A 22,823-nucleotide genomic window follows, 5' to 3' on the forward strand; every position below is an offset into this window, starting at 1 on the left:
ATCCCCATTTAACAACCCCAGACCATGGGTAGCTGTGGTTGGGAAGCCCACGCTCATTGGGGAGGGGTGGGAGCCTCAGCCAGTGGGCACTCTGACCCTTCAGTACTGCACCTTTGGCTAATGTGTACCTCTTGTGAGGATGGTCACTGGGAGTATTCAGTCACCATCAGCCAAAGCCAGGTGTGGGAGGGCTGGCAGTGGCCATGGGCAGGTTGGTTGAATCCACTGCCAGGATGAAAATCAGAGAATTGGCTCTTTTAAAATCTACTAAGCTCAAGTGCTTGCCAGGCATGGCTTTCATGAAGACTTTGCCCCTGGGCTTATGGAGTTCCTCTCAGGTAATTATTTGTCCCTGGAGTCACAGGGTCATCCCTTCACCCAGAATCTGTGACTTTTCTCTGGAAAGAAAATTCAGTGGATCCGTATGAAGGGGCTAGAAGGTTTGGGATACTATGCTGCCATCTGTTTCCCGGGGCAACCCTCAGTAGATAGTAATGACTAGTTTCTACTTCCGGCCACCGTTTGCACATTGCTGTGGTGTTGAAAGCCCAAGTGTTGATTAAATGATATCCGTGTATTCTGAATAACCAGAAGCATTTTTTTTTTAAGTTTACAGATCCTCAGCCTTTTCCTAAGCGTGATTTGCAGTCTCTGTTATCTAGTGTCTATAATTATCTGTATCCTCAGGTTTTCTGCCAACACCTACATCTTCAACAAGGTAGAAAAGGAGGAGAAAGGAATTGCTTAAACAGGTTGGAGCCTGAACCAAGGGACATGTGTATTTCTAACACATTTTCAGGAAATTGTCTCATTTTTACCTTTTTACTCATAATTACGTTAAAATTTATGCATGCAGTATAGGAAGTTGAGGGAATGCGCGTCAGTGGCCACCACTCTCTACCCTTTCTCCTCAGTTTGGATCGGTTGGGGCCGATGGTGTTTTAGACTGGCAGTCTCCACCCGTTAGTGAGCTGGAGATGGATTTATTGGGTCATGACGAGCATTTAAACAAATGAACCATAATAGAATAGAAACTATTCAGAGTACATCAGATGTTATGTTTTATGAAACTTTTGTTTCTTTTAATGTGTGTGTTTAATGGGCTTTCAGTATTAAATATGTTTCTTCCTGTGGGTTGCAGTAAAAGAAATTTGGAAAAATGCTGCCTTAGAGGAATTTCTGATCTGGGGAGATGGCTTTCTTTAAGGAGGTGTGGGGCATTCATAAGCTCCTAGCCGCATCCTGGGCATCTTTTTTCCTGCAGCTGTGGAGTTCCCTAGTTTATACTCAGGATTCTCTTCCTGTGAACATGCTATTACAGAGTGGTTGGGTGTGGTTAAACCAGCGTTCTGGGATATTGTGGGGTTAAATGGGCTTTTGCGAGCTATCCTGAGGCCCTAACCGTCATTTGTAGCATCTTTTCCGTTGGGAAAAATTCATTTTTGGATCCAAAGAATCAATTTATTGGTGAATTTTTTTTAGCAGAACCGTATCATGAAATAGGTGCTGCTTTTATACATTTTCAGTGTTATTTGATAATAAAATCTGTTTGTGCCTTAGGTTGTCTGTCACACTCCTTTTTTCATTTCTGATGGAGAGTGATGTGTTATAATAGGAGCTCAGTGTGGCCTGGGGTGAGTGGTGTTGCTGACAGACAGCCCTTCTAAAGAGGGAGTCTTAGGCAAGTCCAAAGGTCAGGACATCTGTGCGTCTGCGCCCCCTAACGAATCTCGGGAGGAAGGCATCTGCCTGCACTTGCAGCATTTATAATCCACCTGCTTGGGTTCCTTTTGACCATCGAAGCCAACGCGGTCTTCTATCTTGATATAAAGTGCTCTTTGCAAAGGCATGCTCACACTGGATCTGCTTGCTCTTCTCTCAGTAGGCGTTTATTGAGCACCCTTTCTGTGTGAGGTACTATTCTACGCCCTGGGCTGCAGGGTGAGCAAGGCAGGCAGGGGCCCTGACCAGGAGTTCCCGCTCCAGCGAGCCTGCTTTGGGGCATCTCACACTCAGGCCTTTTCGCCACTGGCCTTGTTGGGGCTGAGCTGTGCAATAGATTTAACTTTCCAAAGTGACAGCTGGGCCTGAGGACAACTCCGTCTCTTCACCTAAGTGGAGCCAGGTGTCGGATGTGTGAAAGGCTTGTAAGAGAGAAGGGAGTTCCTTCTAGGGAAATGCTATGAATCTTTAAAGGACAAAAACCTTAGTAAGATTTTGAGAGCCCCAACTCAACAAAACAATAAGTAGTTGGGGCACACGCTTGTTTGTAGACCACAGTCAGGGAGGACAGAGTGCATCAAATCAAGATTTATTGCTCTGGTTTCTGAAAAACCTTCTTAAGGAAGCACCCCACCACCTCCTATAGCCTCCCAATTCCACACTGTCTAACCCCATGTGAAATCTATCCGTGTCACACTGCCATTCCCCAAGCACGACTCCATGCTAGGAAGAACTTACTTCACTGCCTCTTTTTCCTAAGGTTTATGAAAACAAAACATATGAAGGGAATGTATCCTAATTCTCTTGGGACTAATTAAACAAACAGATTCAGGGAAAGAAAGCAGAGAAGATATAGGATAGTTAAGATGTAAAAAATGTAATTTTCAGGATAACAGCCATCAGTTTTTCCACTCGAGTGTTTTTCCAAAGGGCAGGGGGCATTAAGCATCTTACGGCCTCTCAAAGCTGAGACACATTTCAACGTGGAGATATTAGAAGCAAATTTGGTGCCCAAGACAGGTGCCAGATTTTAATTACAGTTGGCATTTCTGAGCATGCTTTTGGCAGAGGTGGCCATCTTGTTGGAAAAGCCATAGATTTTGACACTAGCAGTATGGGTGCCCAGTTGAAAATGATTGAAAATAATTTCCCTCCTATTTTCATCTTGTGGGTTGAGAGAGAAAACTTCAGTGGTTATTATTTAAACAAGATATTCTCTCTTCAGAGAAAACAGTTGTTCATTGGAATTATCTTGGTGGTTTGGTGTGTGTTAGCTCTGGGGGTGATAATTTCTATCTTAGAGCCTTTGAAAAAGCCCAGTTAAAACAATAAAATAGGATGTTTCATTACAAGAAATGAAGTTGGCATACACCAGGTTTTCCGTTAAGTTCCAGGTCACAGACAAATAAAGAAAGTATGTTAGGGGGAAAAAATCCTTTTTAAAAATAATTAGGGAGCTGTCTGTTTTGTTCACCAGATGGAAAATCCGTAGTTGTGGGTGGTCTCTGTTGGAGAGGGCATCTCACAATTGGCAGGACCATGCCTTTAACTTTTCAAGTCCTAGGACAAAAATCTGAACGCTGTTGACTGTTCAGAGAAGGCTCCGAATATATATTAGCCCTTCTAGGCTCTGCTTCCTGAATTTTACCAGTCTTCCAAAAGAGTTTGTAGGTAAAATGATTATGGAATGCCAAAATAAATAGTCCTATGTTCTTTGAATTCTGAAACAGTATTCCTGTCAGTCCTTGTTTTCTGTGACTTCTCTCACTGTCAATACATTATGATGATAATCTGATTAGTGGGAACTGCCTGTGTTACTAATTAGAAGCCCCTTTTTATTACACTGATGTATTCCAGAGCAGATAGGATGGCCAAATGTGCCCAAAGCTTAAGAAATCATCCTAACATTGTTATTCATTGAAGAAGGATATTGTACTGTCATCCATGTTTAGGGTCTTTTATAAACTTGCTTTGATATTCTGATAAAATTAATTCAGTAAAAAGATATGCTTTTCTTACTGCTTTCTTGGACTGACAATAGAAAGTTAGCCATCTAGTTTCACTAGTAGTTTTTTAAAAACTAGTAGTTTTTTTACATGCATCAAAGTATAATTTTTTTTCAGCTCAATCATATGTGTTACATGGCTTTACATTTGCAAATCAGACTTTGAAATGAAAATGTTTTATGTTGTATGTGTATATATATGTTTATATTAGTATTTCATTCATAAATGTAACCCCTCTCAAATGAAAAAACTGTTAATGATTACAGGAGAGTTAAATTAATAAAATCATTTCAGATGCCTAAATGTATAAACTCTCAAATTGAGTGAAAAAAAGCCCTGGAACGTAAATCATTTTTCTCGGACAGCAAATGTTTGGCTTGGATGTACTATGATATTCTGCCTATGCGTAATAAAAATGGCAATGATTTATTAGTTCCATATCCCCCCAGCACAGATGCTGCACAGTCTGTCCCTTTTCTGGGCACTAAACAGTGGGTTTTAAAAAACATAATTTCACTCAAGTTTTCCGCTTGCGTTCTGTGTTGTGCTATTAATAGCAACCCTTTGTTGTTCGCGCCAGCTCACTTCTAGCTTAAGACAATGATGTGCAGGAACCGATTTTAACTAAAATACTTCTAATCGGCACCCATTTTTCATATGATAGCCCAGGTGCAGTTCTGTGAGGACTAAAACACCCTTAAAATTTCTGTCATCAAGGTAAAACAGCTAAACAAGTGTAACAGCTCAGTAGACTTCAATGAGATGTACCTTTGCAATGTCATGGTTTCTTTGTCATATCTTACTTATTTGCTATTGAAAGGGGATGAAGGATGGGGAAAATTTGTAACGGTGATGGAGGATTTATATGTGAATGTTCTTTGATTCTTCATGAAAAGAAATTTTTTTTTTTATTTTATTTTTTTTAAAGATTTTATTTTTTCCTTTTTCTCCCCAAAGCCCCCTGGTACATAGTTGTGTATTCTTCGTTGTGGGTTCTTCTAGTTGTGGCATGTGGGAGGCTGCCTCAGCGTGGTCTGATGAGCAGTGCCGTGTCCGCGCCCAGGATTCAAACTAACGAAACACTGGGCTGCCTGCAGCGGAGCGCGCGAACTTAACCACTCAGCCACGGGGCCAGCCCCCATGAAAAGAAATTTTTAAAGAGGGGAAGTAATAAAGAACAGTGTTGGAAGCCTCAGGTATTCATCCACTTTACTCTCCCTGCCCGGGAAAACAGAAACGGTATCACTAAATTCACATTCAGAGATGAGGTTGAGTCTTGATTTGGCCAAAGGCAAATGTGCTCTTCTGAGGTGTCAGGTAAGCGGGGAGGCCTCTCTATTAGATGTGTTGTTCTGGTCATTGCACCACTCAAGACCATGGGCTCTGAAGCTACATTTCAATGTTTTTTGGTGAAATCTTTGAACTTATCCTCGATTCCACCCAACCCCATTGACTTTGCATATCCCCATCATAGCTCCTGCAATGCTGCCCCGGCCCATCGCTGTCTTCTCTTGCTGATCCCTCCTCCCTCCCACTCGTCTTCCAAAAGGAGCTCTCTGAACACAAATCTCATTGCTCTGCTCTAAAAGTTTCAATATCTCCCAGCACTGAAGAATGAAGACCTTACATGGGCATATGATGACCTTTACACCCTGACCCAAAATTACCTTTCCAAAATCATCTCATTCCCACCCCTTGTGCCTGATCCTCCAGCCACATCGAAATTCTTACTGTGATGAGACACCCCTTCTCCTCTTTCCTATCTCCTTGCCATTGTTCATGCTGTTCCCTCTACCTGTAGTGTTCTCCTCCCCATTTTACACCTGGTGAAATCCTGCTGATAAAATATCACCTTCCTTTTATGACGTCTTACCAATTACCCACACCCACCCTGGCTAACAGACGCCGTTCCTCTGCATCCCTATACATTTGCTCATGTGTGATTATTGCTCTTTGCACCCCATTCTGTCTCCCATATCAGATTAAACCTCCTGGAGGGTAGGGCTATTTCTTGTCCCTACTTGAAAGCCTGGCATCTGTCTTGGTGCCAAGCACATGACAAGAATTGAATAAATATTTTTGAATGAAATGGACTTCTGGGTTGTGGCTCTCTATCAGTTAAGATTCTTGGTTGTAAGCAACTGATACTGAGTCTGGCTCATTTAGGCAAAAGGGAGATTTATTGGAAGGATAGGTGCACCCTCAGGTAAACGGAAGGCAGCTCTAGGCATCTTGACATCAGCACCACTCCTCCATCTCGTCCCAGCTCAGCCACCAGAATGGGTTTTCTGCCAGTGTGTTCTGTCTTTAACTCTGCATACTCCAGGGAGGGAGTATCTGATTGATCAAAATGGGTCCATCCTTTGGCTTTGGGAGAGCAGAACACCTTGATAATTCCAGCAGACTGTAAACTACGGGTAGGCTGAGGCATATTCTCAAGAGCTGTGGATCTTGGAGCAGTCAGTAACCAAGAATTCTTAACACAGGACTGAAGCTCCCGTTTCTAGTGCTCAAGCATCCTGACTGGCCTGTCTAGTGTGACTTGCTAGGGATTCTGAGCAAGCCTTTCTACCCAAAAGAGAAGGAAGTTCTTTAAAATGCAGATACCCCTGGGAAGGGATGATAGCACAGCCCCTGCTAGTCAGCATCAATTTGCCAGAAGTAGAACCTGTGGGTGCAGGGTACACAGTAGGCATCGGCGGGTGGTGTGAAAAAGGGCAGTGAGTGTGCCAGCAATACCACTCACACCACCCTGTGGTGTCACGTCCTCTTTCACTGTCACACTTGTGGGCGAAGCCAGTCAGAGGCCTCCATGCCAGAAGAACAGTCGGGTTCTTGGCTGGGCTCTAGAGGTGAGGATACCTCTGACACTTATTTCTCCTGATAAATCAGTCACATGGAAACAATGCATACCGCTCTACCATGTGGAAAGGGCTGTGCCAGCCACCTGGAGTGACTGATGGAAAGGTGGGAGGAGTTGCAGTCACGAGCTGGGGGAGACACAGCCTAAAAGATGAGGAGCCAGGGGCAATAAAATAACATTTCCACAATGGGTAGGCTTTAAACATGCATTGTAGAAGGGGGGTGACACAGGGGAGGTGGGCTTATGTGAGCAACATCACAGGAGGCAGGAAGGTGTGCTGGGAAGAGACAAACCAACTGAAGGCAGAGGTTTGTGGAGGGGGCGGTGGGAAATGAGACTGGAAAGGCACTTTGGGTCAGGAGGTGGAAAGCCTGAGCCTCCAGGCTAAGGGTTTTAGGTGTTGCTTTGTAGGCAGCCAGGAGCGCCTGTAGATGTTTCAGAATGGGAGTGTCCTGATGGATGTGCTGTTTTTAAAACAGTAGGATTAAGTAATGGCCACTGAAATTATCAGACCTGGGGTACGAAGAGGAGGAGCTGGCTGGGGCTTGGGGCCTCGCTCTGCCGGAGTCCTGCATGCGGCAGGGTGCCTGTCTAGCCCAGATCTTCTGGGCCCGAGTGTTCTCTTTCCCACTGTGTTATGCTGCTTCCATACAGTCTTGCTCTCTATCAGGGTCTCCAAAGCAGTCACACGAGGGCAATGCGTGAAAGATAAAGTGGGCAGAGCACAGAGCCTCTGGCCTCAAAGCCTGTAATGAGCTACATTGAGACAAGTCACATTTTTAAAAGTCGGTAGTATTTTAACAAACTGAAAATGTCTGGAGTCCTCACTGCCAGTGCCCAATAGGTAACACTGGGATGCAGGAAGCTTGTCATTAATAATAATGAGAAATAAAGTGCTGATATTAATCCTACATAGTCCAAACCAGTGGTAATATTTCAAACCTCCCACTGCCACATGTGTTCCAGACTCTGTACTCTGCACTTGACCTACTTTTATAGTTCAAAACAGTCCTATAAGCATGATCCTGTTATCAGCCACATTTTACACATTAGGAAACATGTCACTGAAGTTAAGACCCTTGACCACGGTTGCTGAGAGAACAGGTGGAGAAGCTAGACATGTGTACCTGGGTCTGCCTGGCCTCAGAACCTGTGTTCTTAAGCATTAGGCTGTGCTCAGCTCCTGTTTAGCATGGGCAGGGGGCTTAATGACAGTGCTGTTGAGCGTTCCCGGTGTACTTCTCTTGGCAATCCCCTCCCTATTCCTTTCTGTCAATCAATGAAAATGCATTGAGCCCCACCCGTAGGTTGGCTCTGAACATGGAGAGTACATCATCTCATTTAACTCCAATGCCAGCCCTGTAAGACAGATGTTGTGACCCCTGCTTCATATTGGATAAGCACAAGACCCAGAGAGGTAAGCATCTTGTTAGAATTTCTTACAGAACCAGGATTCTGGCCAAGACCCGCTCCAAAGCCCATTCTTTTTGTGCAATGGCCGGTCTGTCACAAAACCCTGCTCCCTGCTGGGTCTAAGTAGATCTTAAATGTTCTCACCACACACAAAAAATGGTAATTATGTGAGGTGATGGATGTGTTAACTTACCTTATTGTGGTAATCATTTTTTAAATATATACATATATCAAATCATTACATTGTACACGTTGAACTTACGTGATTTTATATGTCAGTTATATCTCAGTAAAACTGGAGGAAGAAATGGAACCCATGGGAGTATGGCAAGTGCCTCAGTGTTGCATTTTGTTACTGTCAGGATAGGTATGCTCTTTCAGGGGTCTACACACAAAGTGTGACTCAGAGAATGAAGCCAGGACAGCGGCCTGTAGTGGCTGGGACAGGAGTGTGGGTCAGTCGGTTGCGGCATCCCCCCTCCCTCCCAGGCCTCGCTGCACATGCATAGTACCACAGGCTGCCACCTCCGGTGGCGACAAGGACGCTGTGAGGAGGTGTGCTTGCGATATTAACCACTGTGTTTGCCCCAGTAGGATTAATATCAGCACTATTATTTCTCATTACTATTCATAAGGCAAGCTTCCTACATCCCAGTTTTGCCTGTTGGGCCCTGGCATAACAGGGTGGCGTCCTCTCTCATCCCAGTGAATGACACATTGGGGGTCTGTCTTCCATGGAACTAACAATCAAAATAAGCATTTGAATCATAGAAACTTCTGGCCTTGCTCTGATTCCTATTATCAGTTTGTGGCATAGACCTCCCTGGATGTCAGGCAGCAGGGATGGCCTCACTTGATAAAAACAAGTATCACTTTTTAAAACAAGCCATTGGACTTGACTCTTTACAGGGCACATCCACGTGGATGATCTCATTGCATTGGCAGCGGCCCACTCTGAGGTAGAGAGGCAGGTATCATATCCCCATTTTACAGATGGACAAACTGATGCTCTGATGTTACATGCCTTCCCCAAGGTCATGTAGGTTAAACCAGACTCCCATGCTTAACCCCAGCACTGCCACTATTAGTTGTGAGCTGGCTTCACCTCTCTAGTCGTGCCCTCATCTGTGCAAAGGGGACGATGGTAATAGTGTACCTGCCTCAGAGAGGTTTTGTGAGGATTCAGTGAGATAACAATTGAAGGAGCTTAGAACGTGTGGACATAGTAAGTGCAATGTAACTGTTTACTCTTATTGAAGTGAAAGGGAAGGGCAGAAGGAGTGAGGCAGTGATCTGAGGATAATCAGACTCACTTCTCCACCACGTAAGACCCTGGGGTGCTGGCGCTGCCTTGGACTAAGTGCTGTGAGTCACCGTGCCCCCTGGTATAGGACTCTTTCCAGCATTGTCTGAGAAGGTGCCCTCACTCATTTTTACATGAACTGTCCATCCTTCTCTTGGTGACCGCTTCTTGGAGCAAGAGGGGATGATGAAATGAGTGCTTATCTTCCTGGGTCGCCTGGGGAGTGGGAGGGGCCTTCCCTTTCCGGGGAGAGTGAGCTGGAAAGTGAGAGTTAGAATAGGTACTTTTCAGCTCTCACAGACTACCTCTCTTTCTCTTCCTATGGAGGACTACTGACGCCCAGTCACAGAGCTGCCTGTTTCCTCCCAGAAAGACTGATATACTGCCTCTAGAGAGTGGGCTTGTGTAGACAGCAGGGCTCCCTATTTATTTAGTCTGGTCCTTCAGGTGTGGTCACAACAATTCCTTATGTAGAAACACCCTCTCTAAGCTTCCCCACGTGGCTCGGAGGCAGCCCTCAGCGGGGACACCTGTGACACCACACTTTGCTTCTGGCAGACCCAACCCGAACCTTTGGGATCATCCCTCTTATTGTTTTGTTTTCTGAGACTTTTTATTTTTTTTGGTTTATTTTGTCATTAGGAGGGAAAAGTTACGCTTATTGGGCAGGAAGGTAGGGAGTGCTGGAATGAGCCAAAATGGAGTGGGGCAATGGGGGTAGGGAGCCACAGACAGAGGATGGATGTTTCTAGGTGTAGCTCGACTAGGGTGCAGGTCTAGGTAGACCACTAGGTGGCACTCACACATTAGCATTAGGTCAGTCCATGACGCTTTTCACTTTGGGCCTTTGTAAAATCTCTCTGGGGACTAGCGAAAGCTTTGTATATGCCATCTCCATCCATCCATTCATCCCTCTAACCTCTCTTGATCTTCCACGGATAGGTAGATACGCACCTCTCTCTCTTTCTCTCAATTTGGTCACTGTAAAAATCTACCAAAAATACCATCGAAGCCTCCCACCTTTTTAGCTGCAGTGCTGTATTTTTACTATTCTCCTAAGCAATTGTTTTCGTGGCAGTAAATCCATTTTTGGAGTAGGTAACAGAGGGAAACTTGTTTCTCTCTTCAGTCATTCTGAGGGTATATTCAATAAAAGGAATGGAAATGGAGGGGAAAGGAGTTAACTAAAAAAGATAATAGGTAATAGGTAACAGAAATGTTTAAAAATATTCCCATTCAAAATTACGGATTAGTAACTCGTAATGAAATTTAAAAATCACTTAAGATTAATGAGTTAGCAAATCGTCTTCTTTTTAGAGAAATTTCCGTAAGCCAAGAATCAAATACAAAATGTCTTGTTGCATACTGTTGGGGATAGGAGGGAGAAGGCATAGACAAGAAATCACAGTTGATATTATCTTTACCAAGGTGCATATTGTATAAAAGCAAAACCCATCTTAAATTTATAATCTTTCTGATATTTCAAAGAAATTAAAAAATTAATTTCTATATATCAACTAAAATGGATTCTGCTACTGCCTGGTTCCGTTCTCTCTCAGCGACGTGGACATCTTGGGGAGCTGTTCAAAGGGTCCATGCAGATGTGCTTCATCTGCACACTTCTTAGATGAGATAACAGCGCTCCGAGCCCCACTGCTGAGGTTAACCTGTACACCGCAGAAGGACAACAGATGGAAATTCTGGTTTGCAGCCACTGCAGAAAAATAAAAACATGTTCCAAAGGGAAAAGGATCTTGTATTTCTGCGTTTGAACCTTTGATCTGCATTCACATCTGAAGGGAAGGCTAGACCTTTTGGTGGAGACACATGGCTTTGCATCTGTGAAAACACAGCTGTATATGGCAAAACAAAACTAGTGGAAAATACAATGGTTTTGCTGTGTCAGGCTAGCTGCTAATGCTCAAATCCTATACAAATATTGTCTTTTGATGGCTCTTCCAGAAATCCTTCTTGACTTTCTATATAATTATTTAGTAATGTTTTATTCTTTTAAATATAGATTTTGCGCTTTTTAGGATTAAGGCACATGGGTCTCTTTCTCTCTTCTTTTAAAAAGGCAGTAAAATAATGGCTTGTAGTTAGATCATAATGTTATCTAAATTCTGAACTAATTGTGGGGAGATGGAAAAAAATTAAACCCTTAAAGAAAAAAAGGTAAAGTTTTAACTTGATCCTTGATCCTGAAAATCTTTTTTTTAAAGATAACATTGCATGCACTTTGTGCTGCAAGTTACATGCTGAAAGCCCTCTTCAGCAGTCTTGAAACTTAGCTGCTTTGTTTTGAGCAATTAAGATTTGTTATTGAGTGGATTAAGCAGGTCTGCCTTCCTTCATCTTTCAGTAGTCATCCTCAGTTCGTTTGTTTATCAGCGTTTCCCAGTAGCATAAGCCAAGGTTCTTTCGTTGGGAGGTATTTGCCTCGAACCTCCATGTTTCCTCTCAGTCCTAGACGTGGAGCCCAAGTCTGTGTGCCCGCCTTATCCTGCCCCATAAGGCTGGTTTCCTACTATTGAATTGGCAGTCTTTTTCCGTCTCTCCCCTTCCTGTTGAAACTCTGGCCCCTCTCGATCTCCCCATTCCCTACCACAGGAGTGGAGGCAGACGGGTGGTGGACAGAAGACGGGGATGAGAGTTTGATGTGCGGGCAGAAGGCCGCTGGCTCGCGTGGCCCGCTCTGCAGAGGTGTTCCTCGCATTTTTCTGAAAGGGGCCGAGCGAAGGCAAGGCTGTTGTGCTGTCACCCTCCCCACCCTCTGGAACGCCAACAGCTTCATCAGCAAGTGACTCAGGAGATGAAATATGGTTTTCTTTAGGAGGGCTAATTTTATTTTTATCAATAATAATAACAACCTTCAGTGTTAATCACGAGATGGGAAGAGCCAAAGCCAGATAACAAGTCCTTCCACACACGAGAAAGTTTCCCCTTTGAAGTGCTGGTTCCGCCTCACCCTTCCAGGAGGGGAGAGGGGGAAAGAAAACAAGTGTGAAGATCTGAAGCCACTGAGGAATGCTGAATTGATGTCTTTCCTCCGCATCCCTGCCCCTCTCACGGCCCTCCCCTCCTTTCAACTCCCTGTTCTTTGAAACTGCGGGCTGGAGTGGCCAGGCCTTCCAGCCAGGCCCTGTGGTAGCTGGCGGCCTGCTCTCCCGCAGGCAGTGGGGCGAAGAAGCAGGAAGGTGGTGAGAGAACATCATGCAGGTCCTCTGTAGGGTTAGGGCTGAAGGCTTTATCCTTTGTGATGAAAGAAAAACAAACAGCCCCCCCTAAAACAAACACAAAAGCCCTCCCCCAACCCCAAACTCTGCTTCACAGCTGCATTTTGTTCCCGGGACTGTTGGTGTCACTAGAGCCTCTCTTTTTGCCATTCTAGAAGCTATTGTAAAGGACTTGTCAAGCCTATTAATTTTTCAGGCAGGACAGATCAAGCCTGGCTTTGATGGTGCTATTTCCTAATTTAGTATTCAAAGGTGAAGAATCCTTACCTTCTCTTCACTCTTTACATAATTAAAAGTGGTTTCTTTTTCCAGTGGCAAAGACCTAGCATGTGAAGTATTTTCTGAAGTGAAAGGTCTAATTTTTAATATAACATCTGTTCTTATGCTCTTTACTAAACATGACCAATATTTCTTTTTTGCTGGTACTTAGTTGTATACCATTCACCCTGCATTTTAATTTTCGACAGTTGGGGTTATAAAGTGTGTTCCCCCTCTAGCTCATTTCCCTTAGTTTAAATATATGTATTTCTGTTCTAACATAGTACAATTAAAAATCAAACTCTAGAATCATTGATTGCCCTCACTTGTCCATGACTCTCGATTTTATTTTACACTCGAGTATTCTAAAGTTCACTTAAGTGGACTTTCACATGTTTCCATCTGCTGTGTTTAATAGCAAATTGTGACCCTCAAAACCACTTCAGGGCCTTTTGTGTTCTTATCTGTGCATTTCAATACCTTCTGGGGAAGTGCCTTCGGTTTCACTACATATGCAAAAATCCTGGCTAGAGTTTTTTGACACCCCCTCTCCATTTGTTGGTGGAGCCCTGTTTTCCATTGTCTGGTTGTTGATGTTGGCAAAAGTCATTTGTTTAACGATGCTAGGGATACTATGCCTTATTCTTTATTGGAATGAAATCGGAAAATATCCTGGAGTGTTTTAAAAATTAGTGCATGCCGTTGAAACTGTTACATTTTCTCGTAGTTTATTTTCCCCTCATAAGGTGGATAATATTTTAAGGGTACTAGGTAGTAATAGTCACCAGAAGCCAATTAAAACCGCTAGGATTCTATCAAAAACCTGTTTGGCAGCATGAATAATTGATATCTGGAAATAAAGCAGCCGCTCCGTGCGCAGGGCCCTGCTGTACACGACTGGGCAGTGTTAGCAGTCCCTGTCCCTCCAAGAGGCAGGGGACGATTCCTGAGCCTTATGTCACTTGGGTTTTAAAAACTTGATAATAAGGCTAGACGCAAACAGATTTTAAAAAGCCTCTCCTTTGCCTACGGGTGGAAAGGAATAGTGACGTTATTTTCAGGTGTTTGAGCATCTTAGAGAAAAGGAACAAATACCCAGACTCCTCATGAACTAGGTGTCAACGGAATAAATCGAGGCACTGTCCCGACCCATCCAGCTTTTTTTAAGTGATGTAATTAAAAAGGACATCTGAGAGCAAATTTATGAAGTTGTTATGGCAACTGAAACACTTGCGCTGAAATGTGTGTATCTGGAAACATGAAGGATTGCAGGAAGCCGGAGAAATAAGCATGACACTGTATTTGGGAAGAGCGGTGGAACAGTGGTAGCCAAATATTATTCCTCTGTCAGTCATCATTCAGGATTACTGCCTCAATTTTCACTTCTTAAAATGTGTGGTGATGGATGCTTTCCCAGACCGTGTCGCCCGAAGTCGCCATGCCTTGTACCAGCGTTTCTTGGTCGGTTGACCTGTTGAGAACACACTCTGCATATTGTGTTCAACAGGGAGATGCATTTAGAGTGGCCTCAGTATTGGCCCACAATTTATTTTACACTTCTGTGTTCTCATATTAATGTTCTTGGTTGTGAATAATCTCTATGGTCTTTTCATTCACTATCTCCCCCTACTCAAGCCACCACCGGTCACCAGCAAACAGCAGCAGCAGCGCTCAAAGGAAGCAAAATATTTAAATATGCTCTAGAATTCTCCGCTCTGATCTAAAAGCTGTATGTCCCTTCTACATGATTTGTTTTTATCTTCACTTCTCATGCTTTTTTATTTTCCTCTCCAGTGCTGGCAAGAGTATTAAATAATTGTTCTTTTAAATCACAGGCAAGGATATTTAAAATTAACACCTACAAATTTGTTAATCAATACTTTATGCCACATCCAGAATGCTTCAACTTTTTTCAGTCATAAGATTTCAGATGTGTACCGTGTCCAGAGAATTGTTTAAAAATATTACAATTTTTTGCAATATATTTTTTGCTTTGAATGAAAAGATAGTTAAATGTCAATTACAGTAATTTTAGTAGACTACCCCATGAGAAATATGCTATTTTAATTCTAAAAAAGTTTGACACCGACAAATTCAAATGAAAATTTCTTCTTTACACACATTGGTTGTTGAGTGTTTATTTATAGTTATTTGGTTTCCTTGATTTTAAGCATAATACTTGTTACTTTGAATAGTCTTAATTCCTAAAGTTAAGCTAAGGGAAGCAAAAGAAAAGAAAAAGGTAAATAATTTTTAGAATATTTTATTTTCCTTAAGTCATGAATTGGAACTTTTTACTCTTACTGAAATTACTCAACAATTTTTTAGTTGGACATAAGGATGTAATATAAAAAATACCCTTATGTAATGGAATGTTTTCCTGATTCTTTTAAAGACTGAGATCAACACATTTTTCCATTCTATTGCAAAATTAACTACTGTTAATCTGTCAGACTAATTACTCATTTTAAATATTCGATTAACCCTTTGCATTTGTCTTTAAATCTCTTTTTGCATATGCACATTGAAGTGAGTCTATTTTCATATAACTTCCTTATTTTGAAAATCCATAGGTCAAAGATGATATCAAAAAAAGAATGTTTCAAGAATATTAAACATAAGAATTTGGAGTCTTTGCACACATTCTACAGTAATAAATTTCCTTTTTCCTTTCTTTAGCCTTTCCATTTTAAGGATAAAAAAAGAAGTATGATTTTGATGCTTCCAAAGTGGATACTATTTTATTTCAGGTGGGTCGTTTAATAGTTTGTTGATGTTTTCAAGGTCTCTAAACAAAGTCTGATGTGTTAACAGTCTTATTAACGATGTTAAAATAGAATTAACAGCTTGTGGATGCCTCCAGAGCACAATAGCCTGTCAACCTCGCCTGCCCCCTTATAAATTGTACCCCTGCTGTCTTCCCTTTGTTTCATGCCCAATCAGCAAACTAAACTTTTGTGGAGAGAGGAGGCAGTTCAAGTGTTTCTGCTGCAGCTGAAGGGAGGAGCTAATGTGGAATTTATTGGGAGACCAATCAGTGCGGGAGGGAAGAATGACCCCAAATTGGGAAGAAGGACTTTGTTGACCTGCTTGGCTCCCTGACCTTTCCTCGCTATTTCGTCGCTTTAAAGAGGTTTCCTCTGGTTGTCTCGTACTTTATGATGCTTTTACCAAACCCACAGAAGTTTTAGAAGTTTAGGATTAAGATACTTCTCAGCACAGATTTAACTGTGCTGTGTGATTTTTAGTAATTTGACTAGATGTTAGAACTCAAAATCATTTTTTAAAATCTGACACAGCTGTTAATAGTTTCTTTTTTAAGAGGAATAGAATTTCATCAATTATCTTGAGCCAAAATAGATTCTAAATCTCTTCCAGTGTCTCTTCCCCATAGCTATTTTCATCAAGAGAGAATCAGGGTAGCTACTGATGTTAGACCGTTGATCCTGTTTTGTTGAATTTACGCTTTGAAAAAACAGATTTAAATATTCTAAGTCTTTAAAACATTGTCATTGTCAGGCAGTGATCATAATGAGTTGAAAATAAAGATTTTCAGGAGAAGGCTTATTTTTTCATTATTATTGCTAATTTGACAAATTGTCACATTTAAAAGTACAGATTTATGGGATAACTTGACAAATGGGTGATACCATTTTATCTTTTGCCACCATCTGATTTAATAATGTGTAAAGTACAGCACATTTATAAAATATTTCCCAGTCTCACTTTACCTTACACCAGTTTTGGTAAGGGATAATAAGACATTGAGCATTAAGTATTTTTTAGATTGCACAAGCACTTTCTTTGTTCATTTATTGGTGTCATTTTCTCTTGTGTTTTTTTGTTTATATTTACTTTTATATTACTTTTAAGACTGTTCAGTGGCTCAAAATACAGTGCTGAGATCTGAGATAGTCACTGTTGGTACAAAGGAAAAACATCTCAGGCTGGATGTAGGACACTGAACATTTCTTTTAAACCAAGGCTAAATAAAATTTCTCAGATACATCCAGATATGGAGAATGACATATAGTTAAATGAACTGTGGTTTCAAAATATGATTATTTTGTCAAGGAATATGCTAGAATGAAAACGGGGCAGTGCAAGTTTATCACTTCTCTTAGCTCACATTATGCTGCTTAGGTGAATTCCAAGGGGAATATTTTCTTATAGTTTATGAACCCTAGAGATATGCATCCATTGATTGAACAATGTATGAAACTCGAGCAAACAGGGCCTGGTCTGATACTGACCACGTGTACAAGTATAAATAATAACATTTTCCGGTTGGCATCTTTGACTGTATGCTGCTTCTTTAGGTTCATATTACCTGGCCAACAAAGAATGTCTCTGTGGTAGTTCTCCCACGACTGTAACTGCTTGTCGTTTTTATCCGAAGTACTTGTTGCTGCCCACCCTCTGTCTCGGGACCTAGTGTGTCCTCATGTTCCACTACTGGGCAGCAGAACCATCTTGCAACCAAGTGTAGCTGACTTCATTTTTGGTGTGCCTACTGAGTGAGTGTTCCAGACCCTGGAGTTGGGGCCTAGGGATGTGGGCACCACACTGTCATAGAGACCAAACATCAGTACTGTGACCACCTGGTGGAAGTGTCTAGTGCGTGTCTGTGTGACTTGGGTACGCTGAGAAAGCCAAAGGGATTAACAACAAAGAAAGAAAGCTTGTCACCTTTGTGCGGAAGCCAGCTGGCATCTCACAGGGACAACCTGAGCTGCTCCATCATCACTAAAGCTAGGTTTGGATGGATCCCATTTGCTTCTGCTATTCCAGGAGCTTGGTCACTATAGGGGAAGGGGGAAGAATGAACTGGAGCCCAGTGCTGGGACCCATTTTTTGTTTCAGGTGATGCAGGGAGGGATAAGACCGCAAATTTAGTGAAATTTTAATCATCAGTCCAGTTTTTCTCCTTAAAGACTTAGTAAATAGCATTTATCCTCCAAAAGTTCTTTTTGTGATTTATTTTATAAACTTGAAGGAAAAAGAGAAAAAGTCAGTGGTCTCAGCATTTCCCTTAGTTGGTGACCTAAACGGATTGTAACTCTTCATTGCTGACATTTACCGAGACAAATCAGGGTCATAGACGTGGAGCTGTATCTTAGCCCCGGCACCCGTCCCTTCGGACGAAAGGTTTTGTGTGCTCCTAGAATTCTGAATTGGCCACAACTTTTAGGAAAGTAGAGGGGACAAATAAAGTTTCTGACAATTGACTGTTTGCTTCTGCATTTTAAAATTTGTCAAATGTAGAAATAATTTTTCTCTGAATCTTTGTAATTCCCTGAACTGGATACTTTAAAGCCAGTTGTGAAATGCAGTTTTAGAAAGAATTCATGTAAGTGTGCTTTTTTATTTAATCGTAAGGGAAATTTGGAGAAAGGATATTTTATTTTTCAGTAGTTTTTGTTCCATAAGGATATGAAATTATTGTTATTATGATTACTAATGATAGCTTATAGTTACACAGCACTTTAGGATTTTTAATGTACTTTTACAAACATTATTACATATAATCTTTGAAAAAGTTCTACAGAAAGATATTAGTATCCTGGCTTTATAGATGAAGAAACAATAAATGCATATATTCATAACACACCACACAGTGCAGCTTTATATTTCCAGAGAATTCTATGTTTTAGGAAATATATTTGGTATGTAAAATGGCTAGAAAACACATATCTAGGACTGAAGCAGTTATTTTGGTTCCATACAGTAGCTATAAAAGATGACAAAAAACAGGACTAAAATCATGTGATAATATGCAATTCTTCTTTTAATATACAATTACGTGAATTTTGGTTTATGATTGCATCATTTTCATGTGTAAAATACTGTAATGTGCTGCATAATTATAGCATGATAATAAAATAGGAAAATTTTCCCACATATTTTTAGAGATAGAAATTATAATCACAATATTATAGCAGAAGATTGTTTTCCAATTAAAGGGTAATCTAGTTTGTAGTTTATGATTTTTTGTCTTATGGAACCTCAAAATATATTGACTCTTAAAAATAATATTTTTTCCCTTGCTTGTTAAGGTCTAGGTAGCCAGAGTATTTGTTTTGGGGCAATTTGCTGCCGCAGTTCAGAAACAGAACTATATTATTGGGCACAGGAAAATCTGATTAGTGTTTCTAAGAGTTATTATAGCACAGCAAGACAGGGAAGCAGTCCAAGGTGCTTAAGGTTGAAAAGCAATTGATAAAAACTAGGAAAAGATTTTGCTTAAAAAAAAAAATTACGTGTTTCTGAAGAATGATTAAAATTGTCTAGGCAATATGCTTGACTACTTTTCATTATAATAGTTTCATATTATTTTCATAAAAATTATTTTGGTTGAGGGGAGTCGAGAAGGAAAAATTAAAATGAGAAAGAAGACAAAAAAAATCTCCTATTTTAGAGATCCAAAATCTTATCAATATAATTTTCAGTGAAAATATTATTAAACTTTCATGTGATAATCCTAAGAAAAGTCTCCACATATGGTCTCAGAGGTTTTAAAAAAATAAGACTCTGGGGAAATAATCATTTTATGAAAAAATGTCTATTTAGAATTTTACTAGGGTCACTCTTAGAATCAAAGTAAGCTTCGTTTCTATCTTTAATTGTGATAATCAGGCATACATTTTGCATTCTACAAGTTTAGAGGAGGAAAAAACTATTGGTATTATGTGTTGGGGTTTTCTTTAAACAACTCTAACATCAAAATGGCCAAACTGTTGGACTGCTTCATGTTAAATAAAACAGATGGGATTCCCAGATCGTGCACCGTTCAGCCGTTTGATGGAATTCGCGCCACCCTGACCAGCGAGCCCAGATGGCGCTTAAATCTGTCACTCTTTAACGACCCTACTGTTTTTTAAAAATATTTTTATATTTGAGCCCATTCGGTTAATCTGAGAGATTAATCATTTCCAAGATATGTCTGGAGAGGGATTTACTGGGGGTTTCATTTGGAGGAGCTGAGGATGAGAAGAATGAGGAGACCTCCCAAACACAGGTCCACCTGGTAGAAGGAGCATGGGACTGGAGGCCTGGTGGAACATTTTCTAGGCAGCAAGGCTGAGAAGGCCACATAGAGAATAGTAGGAATAGGGGTTCAAGGAGGAGGGGACGGACATTTGGAAGGGCCTGGAAGGAGTGGAGATAAATAGATGTCACCCAGAGAAACTATTTCGTTGCCAAACTTAGACCCTAGCAGGGGGCCGAGGGCTGACTGTAACCATACCAGGGTGGCTCTGAGCAGTCTGACCCTCACCAAATCGGGATGACACCTGTGGGTGTGCCACCTGGAGCAGACGCCAGAGATCGGGTCCAACATGATAAGACTCTCTGAGATGGTTCTAGAAAGAACCTGTTTTGCACCAGAACTTTCACAAATCCTACAGGGTTTTTCCCTGAAGGTTTTTTTTCTTCTTTCTTAAATCATTATTTTGAGTCATTCTGCTGAAATGCTTCAGTGATTTGGGGCATGAGATGCTGGCCGGCTCCTCCCTCCAGAATCTCTAACCTTGGATACACTTGCAGAGTGGCTTGGAACTGCTTTCTATTCCTGCTGGGACGGGAAAGGGAAAAATGAATGGTTTTTCATTATGCAGACTTGATTTTTTTTTTTTTTGCACTTGAATCAGATGTAGCAGGTGTCAAAATATGGTACAGAATTTACGCCCTTAATGTGAAAATTTCCACTGCCACCAAAAGCCACCAGAGATGGGTACACCTACCTACATTAACAAAATTTAAAATTTCCTGCTGACCTAAAGGATGTTCTTGGTGGTATTTAGGCTGCTCTGTGGTGGTTTTCCTGTTTGTCACAAGATGCTGTCTATATGTGGAGGTCTTGTGGAAAGCATGCTGACGTGTCTCACCTTTCCGTGTGTCAGGGCACATGGAGATGAAGTCCCAATGCCTGTGCCCCACCTGAGTGTCTGCACACTAGAATTCTGCTTCAGAGGTTTTCCAACCTAAATTAAATGACCTTCTTGTAGACCCAAAAATGAGCAGAGAAGCAAGTTGTGTTGGGAGGTTCTTTTGGAAGCTTTATAGTTCTGGGGGTCTTGGGGACTCAGAGTCTGTCAGAAATCACTGCTCTTCCAGAATACAGTGAGAGCTGACACTTGTAATTAACCCCTCATGTGTAACCATCCCATGGGGATGAAGCTAGGTAAGTTCTGAACAGAGTGGAAGAAAATAGAGCACATAATCTGTTGTTTTCACTTTAAGTCTACCGTAAGCATATAACTATTATGGTTCCTCCCTCTCTCTCCCTCTCTGCCTCTCTCTCTCTCTCTCTCTGTCTCTCTCTCTCTCTCACACACACACACACACACACAGCCAGATTATGGAAAGGATTGCGGTATAGTCCTGCTTAAAGGATATTGCTTTTTATAGACAGTAAACTGCCATGGGAAGTGTGGAGAGGCCACCCTGCATCTAATTCTGAAACAGGTTTAGGATTTGATAGTAATCAGTAAGCCACAATTTTGTGTGTATGTGTGTTAGATGTTGGTCTGAATTTCCTAGGTAGTCTTTGGGTGTTTACAGAATAAAATCAAACATTTTAGTGGAGGCAACTAATGCCCACATTAAAAATTATTTTTATGAAGTCATATAATGTATTTGGTATTATCTAAAAAACTTTCTTACCTTTTTGACTAGATATTCCTAATAGTCAAAATAAACATTCTTTTTGGGACCAGCCTGGTGGTACAGTGGTTGAGTTCGCACGTTCTGCTTCGGTGGCCTAGGGTTCGCCAGTTTGGATCCCGGGTGCAGACATGGCACCACTCGTCAAGCCATGCTGTGGCAGGCATCCCACATATAAAGTAGAGGAAGATGGGCACAGATGTTAGCTCCAGGCCAGTCTTCCTCAGCAAAAAGAGGAGGATTGGCAGCAGAGTTTTGCTTAGGGCTAATGTTCCTCAAAAAAAAAGTAAACATTCGTTTTAAAATTTTACCAATCAACTCATTCCACAATCACTTGATTTCCTGTAAAGACTAAAATCTCCCCAATATTACAGTTGGCGAATGGTGGTCTGTTTTGGAACAAAGAATATGTATATATTTGAAGAATTTTGTGGCCACCTGAGAAATAAGGCTTTTGCCCAACATTTTTTATGAATAAGTATGAAAAAATGAGGAGCAAAAATAAAACTTCACCCTTAATGAACTGTTGGCTGTTTGGACAAGATGAATGTGTTTTGATAGAGGGAAGAAAGAAAAAAACACTCTTGTCTGTGTCTAAACTCCCTCCCTGGGCATGAGGCTGGCACAGCAACCCCAGCTAGAGGGACGAGCTGAGGGTGGCCCGGCCAGGTCTGAGGTGCTAGAACCAATTGAGGAAATAGAATTAAGGGATAAAACCAAACTCAAAGACCATGATACGGTCGAATCAAGGTGTTAATTTAGATGAAGAGTTGGAGGGACAGAAGCTGGGTTCAAAGCAACCAGGCAGCTGGGCGAGCTGGTTCAGGGTGGAAGGCAGGAGACAGCCCTAGGGGGTGCCCTCAGCTGCCACGCAGAACCACCAGTGCTTTTATAGGGCCCTGAGCTTGAACGAGGAGTGAGGCATGAAGGGCCCCAAGACACCGAGATGAACATGTGGGCTGTCCTTCCTTCCTTCCAGAGCCTTCTCTAGCCATTTGCAGAAATTCCACAGGCTCTTTTTTACAGCATCCTTTAAGAATTAGAGGGGAAATGTCATCAGCCTTAAAACAGTTGGGTATTCCTAGGAACCCTAGTTTTCCAAATAGGAAATACAAAATTGAGTGGTGGTTTCAAATTATTGTTTTGTTTTCTTCACCTCTGAAAGATTTCCTGGTTCACTGAGAGCCTGCCTTCAACTGTGTGGATATTATAAAGTTTCTTTTTCATTCCCCATAGAGATCCCTATTTTTAGCTTTTCAGAGCTGTTACAACTGAGATATAAATGGTATTCCGCACCCCACACAGTACCCAGCTCAGGATCAGAGAGCGAGTTCCTGGAACTGCAAGACAGGCTGGTC

General features: G+C 41.6%; 1 protein-coding gene across 10 annotated transcripts in view; it reads left to right on the forward strand.

Annotated features, from left to right (window-relative positions):
* CLYBL (citramalyl-CoA lyase) overlaps positions 1 to 22,823 on the forward strand; it is a 228,349-nt gene that overhangs the window by 30,648 nt on the left and 174,878 nt on the right. The window contains exon 1 of one of the 10 annotated variants that reach the window (XM_070520100.1): positions 15,486 to 15,551. The exons of the other annotated variants lie outside the window; for them this stretch is intronic. Within the exon in view, the coding sequence (XP_070376201.1) occupies positions 15,511 to 15,551 (41 nt within the window). The 5' untranslated portion in view covers positions 15,486 to 15,510. Of the gene's footprint in view, positions 1 to 15,485; positions 15,552 to 22,823 lie in introns of those variants that run through there. 10 annotated transcript variants of the gene reach the window in all.

Source organism: Equus asinus, chromosome 11 (genome assembly GCF_041296235.1).
Source record: "Equus asinus isolate D_3611 breed Donkey chromosome 11, EquAss-T2T_v2, whole genome shotgun sequence".
Taxonomy (NCBI): Eukaryota; Metazoa; Chordata; class Mammalia; order Perissodactyla; family Equidae; genus Equus; species Equus asinus.